This window comes from Necator americanus, chromosome II, assembly GCF_031761385.1.
Source record: "Necator americanus strain Aroian chromosome II, whole genome shotgun sequence".
NCBI lineage: Eukaryota > Metazoa > Nematoda > Chromadorea > Rhabditida > Ancylostomatidae > Necator > Necator americanus.
Genome location: NC_087372.1, coordinates 29828366 through 29852225, shown reverse-complemented (window position 1 = coordinate 29852225; position 23860 = coordinate 29828366). Strand labels below are relative to the sequence as shown.

General features: G+C 39.3%; 1 protein-coding gene across 1 annotated transcript; it reads left to right on the top strand.

The window, feature by feature from the left end:
• On the top strand, positions 1-23860 carry RB195_019906 (uncharacterized protein; the record flags this gene model as incomplete). Its single annotated transcript, XM_064187968.1, has 4 exons — positions 1-149; positions 2343-2397; positions 16916-17034; positions 23782-23860. 4 exons carry the CDS (start codon positions 1-3, stop codon positions 23858-23860), a joined length of 402 nt encoding a protein of 133 aa, XP_064043849.1.

The window sequence follows — 23860 nt, the reverse complement described above, 5'->3', positions numbered from 1 at the left end:
ATGGTTCGTAGCATACCTCACAAAAGCCCAGCTAAATTTACCGAACAGATTGTTGGAGTTTTGCCTAAGTCCAGCCTCGAAATCGAGTGCGAAGCGAGAGTTTTATCCCGAGTAAATCCAGCTGATAAACTCGACTACCAGTTACATGGGTAAGTTCCCAGTGAGAAGGTGTGTGGAGGCGCGGAAAGGCAAATGCTCCTTCGCGACAACTCATTTAGCTCCAATCGTGAAGCTCTTCTTTTTCGTGGTGATGTAATACTGTATTACAGTCGGACCTAAAACTTAAGCCTGGTGTGCTTGCGTAGGCGGAAGTGACGAGACGGGGCTTGCGGCTCTGATCGTGGTAAGACTTCCACTCATTCACGCAGTTCGATTGCAGCAATCGAGGATCTCACCTCAATCGGTACCGCTGGCCCCGCCGCGCTTCTTCGAGCGCTGCCGCGTATGCAACTGCACCAGTCGGCTCTTACATACGTGGGCGAATTGCAATTTAACCTTTACGTGATTTATATGCGTCTGAAAAGGAATGACATGCCGAAACTAGTTGTGTGGAACATCAATCAGGATTACATTAATCCGAGGAGACTATTAGCAGTAACAGTGGGTAAGTTAGTCATTTAAAATTACGAAACAATTTGTGTGTGTGTGTGTCTGTGTGTGTGTGTGAGAGTGATGAAGTTTCAGATGGAAGTGAGACGGGTCCCACGACGTCGGTGAGCTGGAGTCAGAAACCGTTGGACGGTCTCACAGCATCGAGTTGTGGAAACTGAGCGAAGGGAGAACCAGTAGAAGAATTTCAGCGATACCCGGACGTTTTACATTTACTTGTCTTCTTATTGTAACTGCTATCGTCTTTCACACCTGCTAACATTATCTTGGCGCGAAAATAAAACAAAGGGAGAAATTTTTCTCAGTTTCGTGGGAGCAGCGCTAATCACCACCTTACCTCGGGTACCTAGCAGCGGCTGTTCAAATCCTTTTTAATTCCAAGTCCGCGGTTTGCGCTTCCTCTACTAACTGGATAAGTGCTGGATAAGGCTTAGGGATTTTTGTTGAGTGGATAGAACATCTCTCCGTATAAATCACTTTTATATTTCACTCTTTCCGAGTCATAGAAAAGCGACCGTACTGAAAGTTAGCCGAGAATGAAGGTCATATCAGCCTTGGGTCTGGCTCAAACTCGCAGAAACATAGAAGACATACAATATAATGCAGTACGACATGGAAATTGGCCATCATTTCAAAGAGATTATGAAACTCTCCTTCTATGAGTACAATTATGCCTCCTTATTCTTCACTCCGAAAGGAGGGGGAATGTCTTTCAATTGATGTAAAAAGAAAATTGGCACCTTCACGCATGATGAAATAAAAGCCCTTTTATTCTTAATTGTTAAACACATCATTGCTTCAATTTCGCGAATCGGGTTCTCTACTGAATAATCCGATTGAGATCAACAAAGCTCCGCTGTTTCTCCACTCCAGAAATATTAATGTGGATCTCGAGCTACTTCTACTGTACCTGGTTCAAATCGTTTAGGATTATGCTTTGATTCATGTCATTTACTAGAATTTTGGCTGAATGCAATCTGCTCAGTTACCGACACTTTTAAAATATTGTTATCCGTTTAATTTTTTTTCAACCATATGATTCAAATTTCTTTTCTCACATGTTTGAGAGAGATCAAAGAAATATATGTTATCTACAGCTGTTGGTCACAGATCAATCCTGACCTAAGTTTAATATTTTAAATTGTTCTAAAAAAGTGAAACCATTCAAAACTGAAGTTAGTAAGTGAAAGTGATTTTAACACAACAAATTAAATAAATAATACTTATTTTAACGCTCAAATAATTCGCAATATCTTCGTTTTGAGTTACTAATTGCTTTTCGACCCAGTGATTACAGTTTTCTTGCAATTAATTCGCCTTTTCATCGCTTCCCCTCTGAAATGCGAATCCCTCGCAGGTGATTTCGCTTGCTTCTATTTTTATGCTTTTACTATGAGTCAATGGCAAATATAGCACGTCACCACCTCTTAACGAGGTTTAAGGAAATCGCGTTAGTAAAACGCCTCAATATAGTTGGTGTCAGTGATTCGATATTATGGAATTTCTTTCATTTACTAAAAGTACCTGCATATTTGCTTACGTTATGCTCCCATGTTTCTATATTGTTCAGATTAGATTTTTTCGTCATTTCTGACTACCGGAATTCTTAGATAGATATTCTTAGATTCAGACATTCTACAAAAAGTTGATGCAACAGTTTTTTTTCTTGCAAACTTCTTCGAAAGTGTCTTGATTTTTTTCTCTTTTTGTTTATTCAAAAATCTCCTTTTCAGATTTGCTCGCTCACTCAAAAATACATCTTCAGTTTCTTCCTACTATAACCGAGTGGTTTGCCATTTTATTCTTACATTTTGCACACTTTCTGACCTTAAAAATATATTGGCATTGAAAACGTTTTCTTATTTGAAGATGTCAGTAATATACTCGCATGCTCCTTTGAAAAATGATCAGTGTTGATAAAAATTGGCGCAAAGAAATAACAAATGAGTTTTTCGGTTAAAAAATATAGCATTCTTCTGGCTTACGACTCGAATCCGTGCTACTGGTGCAATTTTAGGACTTTGCACCGGCCACATCTACTGAATTTGCTGCATTGAATGGCAAAAATTGATACCATAAATAGAAGTGATTAGGACCATTCAGGTTTGGGACCACTCTGTCTTCCAATGCCTCTGCAAGATGTTATTAAAAGTGATTTGAATGCAGTGGAGAAGGCCACAAAGCTTCAGTTCATTTACGCTTGGAGCTCTCTTCAAAATCTTTAGGGTTGTCGACGAATGCTGACGTAGGAAAACGGATTGCAGGACAGACACGTCACGTCCTTCATTATTCACTCGCTATATTTGAATCCTCATCAAAGCACAAAATTTCCACCTAAAATAGAAGTCGTGGATTCATTCTCGCGTAGTACGCGAATGCCTCCCAGCTGTTTACAATCTTAGGACTGAAAGTTTGATGGGAATAGTTGGACGCTAACGCTTACGTAAATAGAAAAGTGGAAAACGTCCTACGATTTATGTTTGTCAGCTGAAATAACGAGACGTATTAACTATGAAAGTCAACAGAAATTGATCACAAGTCAACAAAATATCCACTGAACTTCCACTTAAGGCGAATCTCGTCATCAACATCAGAATTATTTAAAACGTTGGCGCAGGTCAAACGCCAGCCAGAGTTCCAACCTCAATGTTCATGCGGTTGCCATATATGTAGCAAAGATAAATGATTAATAACCTGAACTATTTTCATTTCAGTGCGGCGATTAAAGGATACTGTCCCACTTTTTTTTATTCGTAAATATTTCTACTCGTTTTTATTCGCATTCTTCACACTTTAGTAGGGGGAAGTTTGTTTAAACAGTTTTCACCATTGGTTATGATCTTCTCGACCATTGTTTATAATATAATTAATTTTTTTCTATAATGTTCCTATCACCAAAATTTTCGTGATTTTCTCCTGGAAATAGCAGTAAAGTTGTTGAGTTGTTTCTTTAGGCACATTTTTCTTTACATTCTTTACATTTTCTTTCTGAATATAGCCATTCCCAATATTTTTACATATTCTTTGAAGTGATTCAAGATTCGAAATATTAGGGTGTTAGAGAATTAATCCTCATTCCATTTTTTTTAAAATAAAAGAATACTACAATTTTAAAAATGTTCGGTAGAGAATGACGTTCCGCAAATAACTCGTTAGTCATAGCTTCTCAGAGCACAATGGACATTTTGAATCAACCGTGACACCGATTCGGAGTCGAAGTGGACAGTTGAATTGGAAACGGACGAACCAAAGTTGTGTTGTGGCTCAGCTTAGCGCCACTCACTGTTTCTATAACGTTCGTTGCTAAAACCTTTCATATGTCCGAGCACTAATTTTAATTTTATTAGTAAATTCGAGTGCGGGTATAGTGTAGCGGTTAGAGGTTCTATTTCCTGCACGATCGGTCGGAGGTTTGAATCCGCCCTAGTGCTCACCAAGCCTTTCCTCCTTTCGGGGTCGATAAATTGGTACCAGACCTGACTGGAAGTCATCGTCAACCTCAAACGATTCTGAATTGAAGTGAACGTGGGGGCGCATCCTAAGCAGATTGATTAACGCCAGACACTTTATCCTTTATCCCTTAGTAAATTCGATAGGATCACTGATCACTGTTGACCGAGGGAGATGGTGCAAATTCACTTCCTTCGCTAATATGAAACTCATTACTCCTAGCACCATCTTTTTGATGAATGATGGGGCGTTCGGGGCTGACGACATTTTCGTCTCTGTGGCCAATCTTCTGAGGCATAGGTCAAAGCAAGAAGATTGCTCGTTAGGAACTAGGAACAGCTGTTGCTGGTTTCCAAAACAAGCCACTCCTCTTATTTCAGAAGAGTCCGATTTTATAAAAATCTAACAGTCGCGTTGACGTCTTCTCGTAAAATATAGTTGCTAATTTTCATCTGTTGTCATTGAAACGAATCAGATGTCCGCCCATCGTAGTTTATTTTTGTTTTGGTAAAAATTGTAGTGTCTCTATTGTCTGATCTTGTAATGTATTAATTGATAAAGGATAGAACTGCGGGAGACAGACGTTTTTGGTTTCCCTCACTGCATTCTCAATGCACTTGTGCGCTGTCACTCAAATTGTTCGCCTCCTTCTGCCTCCTCTGTCACGATCTATTGCTGATTGCAGCTACAAGAACGATGTTATCGGCGGAAGGGAGACGATGTAGCTGTCGGACATCGAGTTTTACTCCCAGAGTTTCTATTCTATCTCACTCCTGGTGCTGTGGAGAGTATGGTTAAATAATTTCCATAGGATTGCATCAGCGGACCTCTCTGTTCAAATCGGAGACGACAGAGATGTAGAGTGGCAAAATTTCGGTGGCAAAGCGGCTACCGAGAGAGGATAGCTTAAAGGCATTTCTTCCTAACTGCAATTGACTTCCTAGTTGAAAAACGGCCCGGAAGATGCGGAGCGTGCGCAAGGCTGGCGCGCTCCAGTCGAACTCCTTGTAGAAAATACGGCGCCGGTACGCTCGCAGCAGTATCTTCCGGGCCGTTTTCTACGGCAATTAGGAAGAAATGAACGGAGTCACCCTCTTCTCCATAATCCACGACCCCGTATACGAATACTCCACCGGAAATCCGTACACTCCAGATTCGTGGGGTGATGCCTTTAAAGAGGAACTTTTTGTGCTGAATGTTGTCACTTTTGTTGTCCTTGTAAGCTCTAATGATTACTTCTATCTCTAGTAAATCGAGTAATTTCTTTACGCTGAGAGACATTCTTGCGTCTTGAATTAGGACAGGCTACAAATATAGGGTTTATTATGGATTTATTATTCTCATTATGGTTTCACTTGTAGATGACTATTCTTATTCATGTATGTTTTTGAAAATTTCAAGAAAATTTGTGTAAGGCTCTTGTTGGGTTCTTACCAAACCCTCTACTCCTCCTCTTCCACATTCCTTGCAGGTTCTCACTATTTTGAAGTTTGACATAAAAAAATCTTACCACAAGTTCGGTTATTACTCAAATGGGATAACATTTTTGTGAAGATGGGACACTCAGTGGCTCCTTTATTTGTGGAAGGAAATGACTAAGTCAGTCGGGGCTCTAGGACCTAAGCATTAGTCTTGGAAGATGACTAAGATTAAGAGAAAAAACTAAGATATAGCGTCGAGAAATAAGGGCGCCACGCAGCGCCCTCCCCCATCCCCAACTCCCCTACCCCTCCACAATTGCGTCGGCCACTGATCTCCTTACTTGCTGATTCACGATACATCAAAAATAAAGTTTCACGTTTCAGACACTGAAATCCGCTTTAGGCAGAACACCCGTCTTCTTCCTTGTCGCTCTGTTTTCATCTCTTCAAAAACAACTTCCCTATCTACTTTGATAATTGAAATCAGAGGAAATTCTAAAAATGATTGTTCCACGCACTGTATTTTCCTATGCACGTGAAAATCACAAAGTTGTTATTTCTAATAGATTTCTAATAGAAAGCAGCTTGTCACAAAAAAAAAAAACTTGGCAAAAAAGATTGGAAACGTGGCGTTGTTACGTCATTTTCTAATCCTGCGCTGCAATCCAGAAATGAGAATCAAACTTGAATTTTAATTTTAGGATGTGCAGACGGTGCTGTATTTTTCCTTGATGAATCAATATTTGGTATGTGAGAGTTAGGATTCAACCTCGAATATTGAGACGGCTAAACAGTTCATGTGAGGAGTGTTCTACCTATTCCCACCTATTTTCTCATCTACGGATCTCATCTTTTAATTTATGTGCTATTTTGGTTCGAAAATAAGTAAGATTGAGAAGAGTCCCAGTAATCTGTATTTAGCTTCATTCAAATGATGGAGAATAAAGTGATTGGCTTTGACCAATCGATAGGGAGTGGTGAGGGAAATTTGCCAAACCATTCGAGTTCAATTCAGAATCGCTTGATTTTTATAAACGACTATACAATCACCCGCAAAGGCGTATCAAGTGTATGTTTCTATCCTGTCAGTCAAGTTCCGCACTAATTTACTAAGCAACCATAGATGAATGTGTTGGTTGGCATGCGGTGGTTTCGAACCATTAACCGTGCTGCTGTCGCTGCGAAGTCTCTTAACAACCACTGCGCTACACCTACTTATATTCCAATTTATACGCGTAAATGAGTTAGACCAATAACCTTTTTTCATAATAGAGCTAGTCACTGTTTCGCAGGCGATACTGAGGGGAAAAAGAGTTATGCAGCTATTACAGAGCATTTCATATTCTATTTTTATACTCGACATTAGCTTTTTTCGACGCACCGCCTGGTTGCTACACCTTTGAATCGGTTGACTTCTGCTCCATTATGTCCTCGGTCCTCTCGTCCTCATTAGATTTCTACGACACCAGAAGCATAAATGGTCTGAATTTAAAGGCATCACCCATGAATCTGGAGTGGTACGGATTTCCGGTGCAGTATTCGTATACGGGATCGTAGATTATGGGGAGAAAGGTGATTGCGTTCATTTCTTCCTAACTGCCGTAGAAAACGGCTTCGAGCGTTCCGGCGCACTATTTTCTACAACGAGTTCGACTGGGGCGCGCCAGCCTTGTGCGGCGCCGCATCTTCCGGGCCGTTTTTTACGGCAATTAGGAAGAAATGGACGGAACCACACCACTCTCCGTAATTTACTATCCCGTATACGAATACTCCACCTGGAATGCACCACCTCAGATTCGTGGTATGCTGCCTTTAACTATCTCGACGAACACTAACAGTGGACTTTTAAGTATGCAAAGTAATCTGATTTTTTTGCCACTATCTTTTATTTAAAAGCAGATACGTCTCCACTTCTTTTTTTCGGAGAACGTGGTAATCTAAGTGTTAAATACTAAACTTTTTGAAAATTCTGATTTGAGTTCTCTCTTGCTGACCTCAAACTCTGTCTTCTTTGCATTTTTCTTTTCGAATTTTCTGAACTCTAGTAATTTGACACTCGAATTGATTCTGCATTCATATCTTTGCAGATTTCTGAGTAAGAGAAGGAAAGCTTGGAATAGCTTTAAAAAAAAGGTTAAAAAAAGGTACGAAAAAATTCAAAAACAGACAGTAAAAGGAGAATTAGTAGTTTGTCAGTCAACAAAAAATAAAAACTCGAACTGTTTACATGCATGAAGAATCCTTAAGAAATTGTTGTCTACCTACCAATAATTGGGCATTTGTATGCAAAATATAAACATATTCCGTATGCTAAGCATTCCTAGACCTCATTTCCTATTCTCTGTCGTGAGTTGGACAAGTATACTAATATGGTGCAAACCGCCCGCATGTTATTCGGATTAAATTCAGGTTCATAATTTTTAGGTTCAGTTTTTGAGTATTATTTGAGCAGTCAGTGACTACATATAACAGCGAGGAGAGCATTTTATTCTTTGGCGATGTACTTACTGCTTTTTGCGCACTGACAGCCTTAGATTCGGTCCTTTTTACACGATATTATTCATTGAAATTAGTGTAACGTGAAGTTTTCAGTAGGTTCCAGTTCTATCATTTCATATGTGATTCGCTGAGACCATTTTATTCGGCAGAGTCTATTAACCATTAATATAATATTATTATTTGTTACTATTATTTGTAGAGATTTTCCTATCGTTTAGATACGTCTTAAGCAGAGCAACTAAATTTTTAAAGTTTTTTTTAAATACTTTCACACGTATCTCATTTGTTTTTTGTAAACGCCAAATACAAAAAACATTAAAAAAAACAATTCAACGAGAGAATACAAAAATTGAGTGGAAAGTAAAAATAACAATAAAATAAAACTAATATTTTGATAACAAGCTTTGCAAAATGGATCGCTTTCGTAGATTAGAGCTAAAATACTAGCCTTATCTCGAACCTTTTGGGAGGGATACATATTATATAGTTGAAGAATGAAATCACAGTAGCCATGAAACAGAACATTTTTTTAATCCCGAGATCTATAGGAGAAGATTCAGGAGTGTTGGTCCTCTCACCTTCACTTTTTGTCGACATTTCTGAGATCTCAACGAACATCTCGTAGTCCTCCCCTAACGTCATGTGAGTTTCTGCACCGCTTTTGTACTCGAGAACGTTTATGTCCGATTGCTCGTTAATTTTGTTATTTGCAATTTCCCCAGACATTTTTGTTCTGAGAAAACACTTTTGCAAGCGTAAATTAGTTCAATTTTAGCGTTGACCACACACAATAAGATGAAATTACGGACAGACTCTTTTTTGCTGCACTTTTTACTTATTATTTTAATTGAACACTAAGAAATTACTGCCGTGAAAAGCTGAAGCGTCACAGATGCAAGAGGCTCATAGGTCACCTCATTCAAAAATAAAAGGGAGCATAGCATGTTCTGAACGGACAATCTAATTTTTTATATCCTTATTTTCTCTAATGCTCCGTCGTCACAAAAATTTCATGATAATAGTACGATTTGTATGCGGAATTTATTTTTTCTTTCCCATCAATCTACTATTTCCCTGCCAAGCCTCGATATCGTTGCAACAACGCTAAGCAAGACCACCGATGGAAAAGGAAACTGACGGCTCCCACCTATTGGCGAAGCTAGCACTAAATAGCAGAGTTCCCAGATTGTCACTCAAGGAGAATGATATCTACATGCTGCGCAGTATCCTTAATTACTCCTGTCTGACGAGGTGTTAAAGGCATCACTCCACGAATCTGAGGTGGTACGGATTTCAGGTGGAGTATTTGTACACGGGATAGTATATTATGGAGTAGGGGGTGATTTCGTCCATTTCTTCCTAATTGCCGTAAAAAACGGCCCGGAACATACGGCTTCGTGCGTTCCAGCGCACTATTTCCTACAAGGAGTCCGACTGGAGCGCGCCAGCCTTGTGCGGCGCCGAATCTTCCGGGCCGTTTTTTACGGCAATTAGGAAGAAATGGATGAAATCACCATCCTCTCCATAATCTACTATCCCTTGTAAGAATACTCCACCTGAAATCTGCACCACCTTAGATTCGTGGGGTGATGCCTTTAACGAAATGGACTAGCACGACCTTGGGTTGTTCAGAATTCTGTCTAGAAAATGGAAATTTCCTTCCATAGATCTTTTCTATAATTTGTTTTAAGAATCGCCTACAGAAATTAGAAAAGGAGATCCTGACAACCTGGCTTTTTCGCGACGTTCAAATTGTTCTGCTCTCGCCAGAAAAGGATCTCGAAAAATAGAACGACATCGAGCCAGAGACGAAATGCCCTCAAGAATATCAACAATGACACAAAATCCTAACAGCAGTGATGAACTTCTTCTCCATTGGATACCATAGATTATTAGCATCAAATATTATAAGATTTTATTTTATGGGATTTATCATCAAGAAACAAGCAGAATTAGTTCTGCCCAGCTACGAAAATACTCGATCTCGCATTCGAGCTAACACGCGTATCTCTTTATCGCGTGATGGTTATGAGGAATTGAGTTAAGCTTGGAGGCCCAGAAAAGAAGAAGTCATCACTATGAATCTCGGAGGCTCGTGCCGCAGATGAAAACCCTCAGATATGCTGATAATTGACTATTCTTTTGTGATCTTAACGGATTTATTCTTTCTGTACAATACTTGGCTTTGGGCAGTTTTCCGAAGCGCCTTAAGTGTTCTATACGCTACGATCTATCATCCAGTACCCGAAGGGCATGATCGCGGCTTCAACCTATACTTCGAAACATTCAAGATGTATTTCGCCGTGAATATCTCCAGAGCCTATGACGCCGCTGTGTCTCACATCCATCAATTTTAAGGACTCCGACTCAATTAAGATTGAAACGGTCATGGAAGCCTTGGGCAACGAGGATGTCCCTACTCGATACATAAAGATAATATGTATTTTGTAAGTTATATAACAAATCTACGACTAAAATTTCTCAACTTTACAATAATGCAACAATCGACGTGGCCAGAGGGGTCTGCAGGGTGACATAATCTCATCCAAATATTCAGTGCCACACTCGAGAACGTAATGCGAAGTTTGAATTGGAAAACATGGGCGCGAAGGTTAATTGTCTGCAGTTCCAAAACTTCGTTCTACTGATGATACCGTTCTGATAAGGTCAAGCATCGGTTATTTGGAATGAATATTGGCCGAATTTGATGAAATGTATACAAAAAGATCGATCTAGCTGACCTTAGACAAAACGATGTTCATGGAGAACGGATGGGTTTCTGATTCATGACCATATTCACGACCCAATTGAACGAGTATCCCGATACTCCAGTTATGTATATTCAAACTGGGAATGCTGAACGAGATGACCTCTCAGTAGGGCAGGAGGAAGAGCGGCATGGAGAGGATACAACAACATGAAGGATATAGTGAACAAGGTAGCGTATATTTGCTCCTATTATTTGTGTCGTGCGCTTAATTTTATACGCGTGACACTATTGCGGAAGGATGCATTCACTTACGCTCAACGGAATGAGATTATCTGAGTGAAGGTAACAGGACCAAACGAGCAGCTTGAAGGACATACAAGAACATCGAGAATGTAGCGAAAAGAACTGGACATCCTGCTGCGTGCCAACGGATTCAACCCCACCTTTAGCCCTGCTCTGAACTTCGAATCATCATCGTCGAAAACCTGGGCATTTCGCAAGCGAAGGAAAAATGTCATAGATAGAACGCTGAAACTGAAAGGGTGATGCTAGGACCCTGTCTACAAGTGAATGGAAGGAACCTTCAGTCCTAGGTCAGCGACCGTAGATCAGTGATGCTGCCGTGAGCGTTCTATCTATGACATTTTTCCTTCGCTTGCGAAATGCCCAGGTTTTCGACGATGATGATTCGAGGTTCAGAGCAGGACTAAAGGTGGGGTTGAATCCGATCTACGCATTGCCCGGGGGGAAATTGAAATTTTTCTCGAGGAAAACTAGATGGGTCAGACCTGAGATGCGTTTCGAAGACATTTGTTGTAGCAGAGCTGTTACCGACTAGGTACCAGGTAATATCAAACGCATTCGAGGAAGACCCCCGACCCGATAGCCAAACTTCTTTACAAAGTGGTTCAGAGAAGAATTGCGATGATCATTGAGTTCCTTGTGAGAAAAGAACCCATTGAGCAAATAGCGGCAAATAAAAGCATCATCGGCGCCCGCCCAAGCAAATAGGCAGGACAGTTTTTTTCGCATAGATGGGAAATTTTGTTACCCACTTTAGATGGCTCAGACGAATGCATAGTGGCTCTTTGTTTTTTTTTATGCATTCGTAATTACAAAGTGGTACGATAAACCACTTCTGGTATAATTCAATCGCCTTCTCTGCCATATCTGCAATCTACGTCGAAGTTGTTTGGAGCCAGTCATAGGAGCGATCACTACCAGCTATCGCTTGGGGTGTATTTGCACTATCCATCATTTGGATAAGTGCTTGACATATAGAGCTCCGTACCTCTTTATCCATACCTAGAGGGAACAGAATGTTTTCTGAGCTGATCAGTGGGGTTGTACATTTGAGAGGTAGGCTTCGCTTGTAGGAAAGCGCAATTCTGGAGCGGATACCGAAGAGGTGATGCCTACGTTTTTGTAAACTTTCTTCGGATATAGTGAAGCATTAAGAAGGCTGACTCACTTTTGGTTTTGATTTTCCAGGCTCTGATGGAAGTGATAATGCCGAAACGTTAGCTCTTAATAAAGACGCCAAACAATTGTTGCTGAGAAGCTTGTCATGATGAACTCCATTTAGTAGATGGTTGTAACTTCGGTGTTCCCGAGAAAACAGCGTTAGGTTGTAGTAGATCCGTGAGACTTTTTTCTCTTGGACATTCCGTGGCTAGAACAAATGAAAAGTTCTGCTTCAAGCTAAGCACTACGGATCTAACGAGCGTTAATTTACTGGAGGGGATTACAAACACGCTGCAGATGCAGAGCTGCAATTTATACAGACAAAATTGCAAAATAATCCAATAAATCTAGGGGGAGTTTTTCATTTCTTCAGTCCACTTATAAACATCCTCAGTTCAAAGACGAGCAAAGTGCTTTTGAATTTATTGGAGCAGAAAGATCAGTCTGTGCAGATTGACTTTTTGTTTTTCTTTCTTCACAGTCAATCTAATTTGAGATATATTGTCTTGGATTTTATTGATGTCACCTGAGTGGGCTAATAAGCTCCCAGTAGGATACTAGTTCGTTTTCACTGTTTATTAGGTAGATAAGTCCATTATATTAGGGTTAATTGCTTTGATAATCATTTGCACTCATCAAAATCATTACAATGATTTTAGAGGCATCACACCACGAATTCGAGGTGGTACGGATTTCAGGTGGAGTATTCGTATACGAGATCGTAGATCGTAGAGGAGTGATCCCGTTGATTTCTTCCCAATTGCCGTAAAAAACGGCCCGGAAGATACGACTTCGAACGTTCCCGCGTGCTATTTTCTACAACGAGTTCGATTGGAGCGCCTTGAGCACGCGCCGCATCTTCGCCGTTTTTTTACGCCAATTAGGAAGAAATGGACGGAATCACCCACCTTTCCATAATCTACTATGCCGTATAAGAATATTCTACCTGAAATCCGTACCACCTCAGATTCGTGGGACGATGCCTTTAGTACATATGTTACGTCTCTTTACCGACGTCGTCCTTGAGTTTTGCAGACCTATGTATAAATGGAATGATTCCATCATAATCAATTTCATGCTACCTTTAAATCCAATGGCTGATTTGTTTATTTTCTTATCTGCTAACTTTTTACGAGAAATAATTATTTGCTTTTTTAGTGTATAGCTTGCAGTGTCATGCTGCTGCTGGAAGTTTATCTGTTTTATTTCGGTGGACGTGAAACAAGCCGATGAGAGAAATATGTGAAGAATCCTATTTATTTTGTATATCATACTGTTAGCCAAGATCTCTGCGAGACATTTTTTTTCCAATTCGATGGTTTTCACAGTGCTATCATCGCTTCCAACATTGTGCTGGTGGAGAGCATATTCCCAATTTTTGCTCTACGTCATTGTGACTATTTCTTTAGTAAAAAATACTCCAATCGACATCTGACATGTTTGATTTACGACAAACTTCCGGATTGATAGATGTCATATTGTTGAATAATTTGTGTTCACATTCACTTCCTTCCACGTATGTTTTATGGGTAGTGGAAAAATCTCAAAGCAGCCTACACAGCGTCCAGGCTTCAATGTTTTTTAAAGAGATAACTACAAATGGTCATTGTGTTTTTTCTCAGATTTGTAGTTTCAAATGAAGAAAATAATATCATAGTAACAATGAGAGCATAGTCAGACTTATCCTTTATCCTTTGTGCGCACGTAAACATACAAAGGATAAAGGTACAAAGTTATCTAGCATTTAGTCATGCAACTGGGGCACCCAACGACGTTTAATTCAATTCAGAAGCGTTTGAAGATTACGAACACCTGTCCTGCCTGTACATTGACATGCGGAGGGTAGCCGAATGTATCAAATCAGTGTTTTTGCTCTTCCAGACATGTCTGGTCCTACTACCAATTCATTAACCCTAGAGGAATGAAGCTTTTGGTTGGCAGAAAGGGCGGATTCGAACCTCCGATGGATCCGACCACAGACAGCGGAACCTCTTACCGATTGCGCTACACCCGCCCACGTAAATATATGGATAAACATGTTTTTGTAGACGGAGACCATGTTTTCATGTTAGTGATTCGCTTGGAGTTTCTTTATCAAATGTTTTTTTTTTGACTTTCTTCATCTTACGAAAGATTAATTAAGTTTTCAAAGAGATCAGGACCTATCAAAACCAAGATTAGAGCTTTCCTCTCCTTATCCATGATTTCCCTCATCATTCGCATCCGTTGTAAATCCTCATCAACATGGAAGATTCAAAGGTTTACATTCGCGTGATGCATAAAAACTATTTGATCTAACGAAATGAAGTATTTTCTGTAATCAGCCCTAAAATAGCATTTAAAGGCTTCACCCCACGAACTTGGGGTGGTACGGGTTCTAGGCGGGTTATGCCTACACGGATTGTGGGGGAGGAGGGTGATCCCGTTTATCTCTCCCTGTATCATTGTAAACGGACAACCCCGGAACGCTGTTCCTTACGATAGCTTCTGTTGCCGCTGTTCCCCCGCCTGCGATTCGTCGAATGAAATGAATTGCCTACGATGGCGTCCGAATGGATTTTCCACAAATCGCAGGCGGGGTGCAAGGGTTGCGCATTGCAACCCGTCCTAGGAAGCAGCGTACAGGGTTTACACTTTACGGTTACAAAAGAAGCCGTCCTAAGAAACAGCGTTCGTAAGGTTTACAGTTTACGTTCACTCTACACACGGTTTTTACGCTTGCACCAATTCAGAGCGAGATGAACGGAACCACCCTCAATGTCAATTCCCCACAATCCACGACCCCGTATAGGCATTACCTGCCTAAAATCCGTCCCACCCGAAATTCGTGGGATGATACCTTTAACCTGATTTTTCATCAGAGATGATGCAACACATACACATTTAAGTTCTTTCAAGATTAAGGATCCATTATTCTTATCTTAATCGGACCCTAATACTAGAGATACCCTAAGGTTGTATTTCTCTTCACTAATCTAAAAGGAGCTTAAATCTGTATATCCAATAACATTTGCGTTCTCTAGCTGTAGAACTCATTAGACTGCGTTAAGGGCAGCTTTTTAGCACAAATTTTTGATCTTAGGTTTTGTCCAGGATTAGTGATACAATTACCCAACGAAACAACTTGTTACACTTGCACGAGCTGTGAATTTCACCTGAAGGTACTTGATTCCAGCAGTCTTATGGCTATAAAAGTTGCCTCGTTGGACAAACTGAGACGCTTTTAGCGGTGGCTGCAAATGCCTCCGATCTTGAAGGAATAAGAAAACGTTTCTGCTGTGATACATGCAAATCACATCCAGTACATGCAGAAGTTATTCGATACAGATGGGACCCTGGATTAGAAAGTTTTTCAACACTGATTACTCAGTAGCTTCAGAATTCGTCATTTTCCCCTCATTTGGAGTAGAAAAAATAACGTGACTCTTTCCGTTCATCGAAATTGTATCCATTTAATACATTTACGTTCTCCGCTGACGGTATCCAACTTACTTTCGTTCCCCTGCCGTCACTGCCTGTTCGCTCCGCCCCTTTCCATAAATCAGCTCTATTCTGTTGGAGATGTGGTCAGTATTTGAGAACCTCGGCGACCACGACTGGCTGTTTCTGATTTCTCTCCCTTGAGTTATCAAAGAGCATAAATTGGCATAATTAGCGACTATATACCTCACCGCACATACGAATAAATCATAGCATTTTATTTCGAACATTTCACAATGCTTGTTCCACAGGGGAAATCTCTTAAAATATTAAATTAAACTGAATTCGGCTCTATAAGACATTTCCGAGAAACTTACATCACTTTTCAGTTGACCTATTCCTACTGTGTGACAACTATTTATCGTAAATGACAACGTGGTTGCTTTACTTCGAATAGTCCTTAGGTTAAGCTGTAGGAGACAAAAACAGATGTATGTTCAAATAACATTAATCTTCACATTACTTTTCTTTTCCTATTAACGCAGAATCTACTGAAGAAATCTTCTTACGAGGTTTATTATCCTCTTCAATAAGCTCAAGTAGAATATCACCTCCTCGAAATTAATTAAAGCTGCCTCCGATTTGACATTAAACAACTTTGGTTAAGATAACGCTAAGCGGATCTATATTTCTTCTCTCGGAAAGGAAAAATGAATAAAATCCACAAATCTAAGAAAGAATCAGGCGCTTTTCCGCTTCTTTGAAACCTCTTTGCGGTTTTGTCACTTCCTTCCACTTTTTTGGTCCGTGATTAGATGACGCGAGATCCGTCTGATATATAAAAGGGAATCATTTCGAGCTGTCTGTTTATGTTCTGCTGCCGTCGACAGTTGAGCTGCAGTCGTCTTCTGCACTCAGTTGTACCCGCTCTCAGTTTTTTTAGATGTGATGGTTCTTCTGATCTCTCTCTCTCTTCTTCTTCTTCTTGATCTTCTTCTGATCTCTCCTCTGAACTCCAAAATGAGCTCGACTGAGAGTTGAGCAAATTTTTAGTCGAGGCTTTGCTTATGAACGATGCACCGACCCATTATCAAGTGAGTTCTGTAAGTCGACCTCATAGAATTAATTAACGTCGACGCCTATTTGACATTTTCCCGCTGATATCTGCTTACAAATTAGCGTGTATCTGACGTTTTTGAAGAGCGGACTTCTCATATTTTCCAGCTTTCCCTGTTTGTTTCCTGTTGTGTTTTTTCTTGTAATTTTTAACTTCGGTATTGATTAGTTATTTTCGTTGTAATCGTTTTGTGAGTAAATGCAGTGAAGCTACAGACATTTTAAGATGTTGGCTTGGCTTTCCTTCGTTCTGTTGTGTTCGCTGATCTCTGCTCGTGAACTCCGATACGCCGGTACTTCAACATTGCGAGATGTCCGAGCAATTGCACCGTCCTACTCTTCGTGGTTAGTTAATCCGAACATTTTTAGCACTTAATTGCAGTGGATTATTTTTTAGGAAAAGAAACTCTCTAGGTTCTTTTTTTAAGAGAATTGATGTTATTAGAAGAGATATCCACGAGAAGTTCTAAAAATAGTAAACAGAAGCACCTTAGCAATTAGAGATGACGAGTTAGGCATTACTGCATCAGAACACATACGTGTGCTTCCGGTGACGGTTGATGTGATGTAAATTGAATAAAAAAGTTATAATCAGTTCAAAATTTGCGTAACACATATATTTGGCCCTTGAGCCCTGCGTGGTCGACTTAATCCGGAGTGCCCACGAAATTAATCCACTTATTCATCCTGGGTTGAGTGACGTCCCAGAGTTGAAGCGCGAAATCAACGACTATTTGAGTCAGTATTTGAAACAGAAAATGATCAACACCAACCTTCTTTCCTTGATTTCGTCGTTAATTTTACATGGTGCAGATTTTAAATTTCCAAGTATAGTCCGGACACTAAGTAAAATAATAATCCGTCATTGGAAAAAGGATAAATGGATAGAAATACATAGAACTCACCTATTTCCCAACGAATCTGGCCCTACGCTTTTCCTGCTAGTCGTACCATTAGTGAACAGCGGTAACATCTCGGTAAACCAGTTTTTTCGCTCAAGTAGCTTATAATTTTGCATGTCCGAACGATTGTAGATCTTCTTTGTGAAATATTTTTGAGCGAGAGAGATAGCACCTTTCGACGTCTTGAAGGTCGTTACGCAGTAGCGAGAGACACAGTCCTTTCCAGAAAACGAAAGAAACTGCGAAATTCTAAGTCTAAGAATAGAGTTGAGTGAAAAGAATGGAAAGAGTGAAAATTGTCGGGAGATAGTTTTATGTTGGCAAGGGAAGGGATTTATAAAAATGTAGCTTGATTTGTGTGGCTGTTTTTATAAAAATTTTTGTATGCCGTTTTATACGAAAACATGACATGCCTGATTACCCTGGTTACCGTGCACGGTGTTTCATAAATTAAGAGATCACTCAACTACATTCTGTACAGTAGTCTTACGGTAACTAACTGACCCACGTGTTTGAGGGTCATCCGTTCACAATTACAGATATTCTGACATTTATGTAAATGGTAAAAGTCGAACATTTCTTTTCCATGTGCCCTATTTTAAGATCACTCTATTTATACTTTGTGGTAATCACAATACTCACGATAACAGTAATAAATCCTAATGAAAGGATAAAGAGTACCGCGCTGATCAATCCGTTTGGGATGCGCTAATACGTTCGACGTCGCGTCAGCCTGACAGAGATTTATGAACAAGTATATGATCTACAAAATGACCTGCGGAAACCAGGCGATGTAGAAGTTCACTGTTTTTCTCCTCCCGAAGAAGTCTGGTTCGAATTTGTCGACGACGGACGTATGGAAGGCCTTGTTGGCCTAGGGCGTTTTTGAGGCATGAACCCAAAATTAAGGAATCTACTACCGCTGTGCTGCACTCGCTGTGCTATTTTATACAACGAGTCCGATTGGAGCGCGCCAACTGTGAGCACACACCGCATCTTCCGGGCCGTTTTTTACGGCAATTAGGAAGTGGACGAAATCATCCCTCTCCTTAATCTACGATCCCGTATACCAATACTCCACCTGAAATCCGTACCACCTCAGATTCGTAGGGTGATGTCTTTAATTTCGTATCAACCCTGCGGCGATGCCAAAAAGCCTCGCTATTTGACTCTGTTCTCATAGGAGAGCACATAACTTAATACCAATAAAAAACTCGAGAGAAATTCGCCTTGTGCAAACGGGAACGATGTGCAGCATTCTCCAATAGTGTCTATTCAAAGATTTATCATTTCCATACATTTTTTGCATTCCAAAGAGGAACTCATTTCTTCTAGACTACATCTTCTATACGATTTCACCTAATCCAGATTATTTTAAGTGTTTTTCAAAATGTGAAATTCATGTTTATAATTTCATGATTTTTTTTGATTGTTGATGCTGGATATTTTGTTTAAGATCTGATTAGGCTTTGTCTAGTGGCAACAGAAAGCACTGAGCTGCTTCTAGAATTATCAAGAATTTTCTACAGTATGCTCTAAGAGATTTATTAGATGGTGAAGCAGATAATTTTCCTAATATTCTAGACAGCTGTGGTATGTTTAGTACTCATAAAAATGACAACTGTCATATTTGGTGAGTAGTAGTGGATGTCATTTCTGTTCCATTCCAACCATAATTCATATTAGAACAAATATGTTTGTACAAAACTATCCGAGAAAAGCTTAGACGAAGAGGAAACTTGTATTTCCCTTCTTCCCCCGCCCGACCATTTATGCCACATAGAAATATGTTTTGTCTACGTAGGAAGAGATCTATGGTGACACTTTACGTAATCAATGGTTAGGGGTACAAAGCATGACTCTCTTACGTGGATGAATTGAAAAACCCATGTTTTGTCTGCAACGACAATATTAATTAAACAACAAAATGTGTTATTCACTTCTGTCCGACTTGAGTTTCCTTTTTTCAAGGAAGTTAAACGTTCCACAAAGAGGAAATTAAATGAACTCTGAAGAATGAATAAGAGAAACCAAATAAATAAGCCTAATCATAAATTCCTTCGGTAGTATAACCGATAATCATCCACTGTTCCCGAGAAATTAACCACTTCCGTGTGAAATTTGATTGTAAGCGGCGAAGAAAGGGTTCATAGGTAAAAAAGGTAAAAAAAGCTTTGCTCTCGTCAACCCCGCTGGGATGAGTCAACGCGTTCTGGTTCAAGAAACGTTTTGGTTCAGGATCATAGAGGTTTTCTAGCCCGCATACGGCCTACACCCTTGCGTAGACAAACTTTATCGAGTACTTAACATAATTGTTTATACATAGACCTGCTTTTTGTCGAAACATTTTTTCTAAGTGGAAGCTCATCCCCGCTAAATCTTCTGAGATCCAGATTACGCTCAGCAATTTCCAGCTCTATACTTAGAGAGGTAAGCTACAATTATCTTAATGTAGGGAACGAGAAAGAAGCTCCCACTGTCCATGACCGACAGCGGTTCTGTTCAGAACCGGCGGCACAAATCCCATTCACGAAATTCACGAAATATGTATGATCACGCTATGCTCTCGTACAGAACCTCTCGTAGTCCCCACGTATGCTCCGGTCCGATGGTGATATTCGAGTATCTTTGAAAGCCTCCTTTCATGCTTCGAAGTCGGATAATCCCTATACAAACCACTGTATAAAGAAGGTGTCTTTATCACTTTTGGTACCAATTTATTTTGACTCCAGAAAAAGAGGAATTGAGAGTATTGATTGGCATCTTATCGTATAGGACTATCTACGTACTGTAAATATAAATATAAATATATATATAGATATATTTATGCAAAATTGGGGAATGTAGGTACAAGCATATAAGAAGTGCAATCGTTTAAGTAATTTGCTAGTGCCCATTTTGTCACCTGGGGTTTTTGGGCTATTCTATGTACTTAAACTGCTTGCCACCTTCTTTCCTTCGAACTAAAATTCCTCTTCCAACACGAAAAATTAAAGTGTGTGTGTAGATAAGGGGGATGAAGGAGAATAAAAGGACTCCTCGGACTTTTCCTCGAATGGTTCCGAGACTTTACATATCCAGCGAACATGCTCAAGGAGACACCAACGTGTCTCGACGAATCCACGCTCATGAAGTTCATGAAGACACAAATAATCATTCCAGATGCTATTCTGGTTCTGGAGACGGATATAGGGAGATGTGTTGTATGGAACATACAGTAATGTAGTACACTAATGTACAGTAATGGAACTCGTAATATATATTTATCAATTTTTGAAAAGTAAGCAGTTTACGTCTCATAACGCTACAGCGATGAATATCAGTTTAGTGGCGAGCAATTTTTCTTTAGAAAGTGCTCAGTGGTTTAAAAAAAGTTCAGTGGGTTTTACTAGTTACTGCTGTTGCGCTCCAGACTAACGTTCTTAGTGCTCATAAATAAATAAGCGAGTTCTGCTGTAGTTATGGTTCTGGTAATTGCAATGAATAAGTAATTCTTGAGTCATAAAAGTTTTTGAAAGCATAACTCACTACGAGCCCTTGATTTATAGTAAGTTTGAAGAGGTTGCGTGGTTAATTAGAGTTTAAAAATTAAATTATAAGATGTTATATAAGAGAAAATTATAAATTATAGATGTTTTAAGAAAGTAAATTAAAGACATTCTGCTCTCCTTAATAACATACTCAATCTCTGAAGAAAAACCATCCTGAGGGTATTAATTTTTTGCATAGCGTCACAACCTCATCAAAAGTGAAGATGTTCAAAAATTCAAAAAGAAGACCAGCGAAAAGGAATACACTCATACATGAATTCGGCGCAGAATGTGTTCAATCGAGTGACCGCGACGCGTCTACCACGACGCTCCTCCTTTGCTTGACATACACTCTTTTTTTCTGACCTATCACAATCGAAGATGTTTTAAGCTCACCGGTCTAAGCACATCGGAAGGCGACAATATTGGAATTTCAAAATAAGAAAAAGAAAAGAGAGCAAAGAGATCTGTGAACTTTAGATTTTACAGGAAGTTTGAGGTAGTTGGAAGTATTGAAATGGTACCAGTGGTACTTTGGCGTGACCTAACCTTGACCGCTATTATCGATTAGTTGATCAGGAGCATCAATCTTTAGACGTGTTTGTGCTGGGAATCAGAGACCCATTGAGTGAATCCATAAACCCTTTGTCGAATAAACTCCTATAATTCCCAGGGAATCTTACTCTAGAAAATTCTCAAAATTAAAAATATATACCGTAGTTCGTTGAAAGCAAAAAAAAAATTCTGCACTTTTTTTTCTTCTTCTTTTCTATACGAGATTATGAGGTTTTTGTTGACTTATGACCCTAATCGCAAAGGAAACGTAACAGTAGTGGTGAAATTAAAAAAAAAAACCTATAATTTACTAGGACTAGACGTAAGCATCGTGAAGAAGAAAGTAACCTGCGTTAAGACATCACATTAGTTTTTTTTTTTACTTCAAAACCGATATTCTCAGTATTAAATTGGTTATCTACTATGTTTTTGTTTCTTAGAATAAGTTTTTATTTCATTATTATCTTCCTAATCTCCCTACAGTAATAAGCAGCTGCTTCGCTCTAATTAAATACTGGAATTATTGCCTGGCACCTGGATTTTGTTGGTAATGTTCTCTTGAATTTAATTCCTCCTTGAATTATTTTCTCAAAAACGTGAAGGAGTTTCCGAGAACTCTTTCGCTCTTTTAAATTTTTTTCCCATTAAAAACACGACGAGAAGAATATGAACGATGTCACTTGAAAGCTGATTAGCGCTGACAACGAACTGACTCGTAGGTGGAGGATTTTCAACCTCGCAACCAAAGTCGAAGCCAAACACTGAGCCGTGCTGTAAAACCGCCCACGCGATGTTGCCGCGTAACTCAAAACGCTTCGATCGGACGGTATGTGCTTGCGTTCGTTGCGCAAATTGCGCTCCGATGATATATGACACTATGTTATGCTACTTCTATAATATAGTATGTACGGTATTGCAACTTGTTCGCGCGTATTGGAGATCACTATAATCCTTGATCTAGGTTAGACCCGTCGCAAAATATCTATTTATGTGTGGCCCTCTCTCTTTGTATTACCCTTCTTATTTCTTTAATGGTATTCTTATTAAACATTGTTTCTAGTAGGAAAAAAGAGAAATTTCTTTTTTCTAGAGCTAGTATGCGCTTGATTTTTTTAAATGCCACAGAAATTAAAGGAATACTGTAGAAATCTACGGATATCAGCCAGCACTTGGCGAAAATAAATCTATTTTTATGTAACTTTTCTCACATTTGTTAATATGGGTTCAATATCTATAATTTGATTAGGGATTGAAGGGATTCTAATGCAGATACAAAATTATAGACATGTATTACAACGAAGCTTTTATAGCAATTAGATTACAGGTTTTCCTCTTATGCGTAAAACACGGTAACATGCTGGGCAAGTCTTGAGTGGAACCATGGAACCATCTACCTATATAAAGTTTTTTTTTTTTAGAAAAAGCTGCTTGGTGCGCTCTCTACTTCGGCAAAAATTATTTTTGCCGTTTATTTTTATGTCTTTCTTTGTTTAAAAGACAAATGAGGCATGATTTTCTTTCTACCTGCTGGCTTCATCCAGTAACCTGCTTAAGGAACGTACGTAAAAGTTTTACTTTCGAAAATTCCCTTTGATTTGTTTCCCTTTCGTTCTTGTGAAAAAATGTTACGAAGCTTACGTGATTTCTTAGATTCTAGTTCTAGTTTTGATCTGCGAGTCTTAGAAATTCAGGAAAAGCGTGTGTAGAACAACTAACACGTCATAAACGAGAATTTAATTTCACATGACTTTTGCTACGTTTGCTAACACATCATTATATTGAGGCTTTATAAATTGTTAAATTACAGCTCTCTTTATCCACTTCTTTTTTTAAAATATTTCTTACCTATCAATTAATTAAAAGCGCTAACAGATGTGCTCATCAGTTTAACTGCTACTGTACAGAGTTTGCAGGAGTCATTAATGGTAACTATGGATGAAAATATTTCGTGAAAATACGGAAATATTTATATTTCGTGAAAATGCGGAAAAAATAGTTTCTTTTCTAAAAAAGCAACAAAGTAAATGTGTTTTTCTTGAAATTTTGTGACGATGGGGAAGACAGTGTGAGGGATTTTTTTTTTAAGTAAAATCTGTTTGTTTCAGGTGCATCTTCTATCCAGAGAGATGTCGATTACTAAACACAGCACAGGGTATAGCCGGTTATCATGAAAGCTCCGTTTGA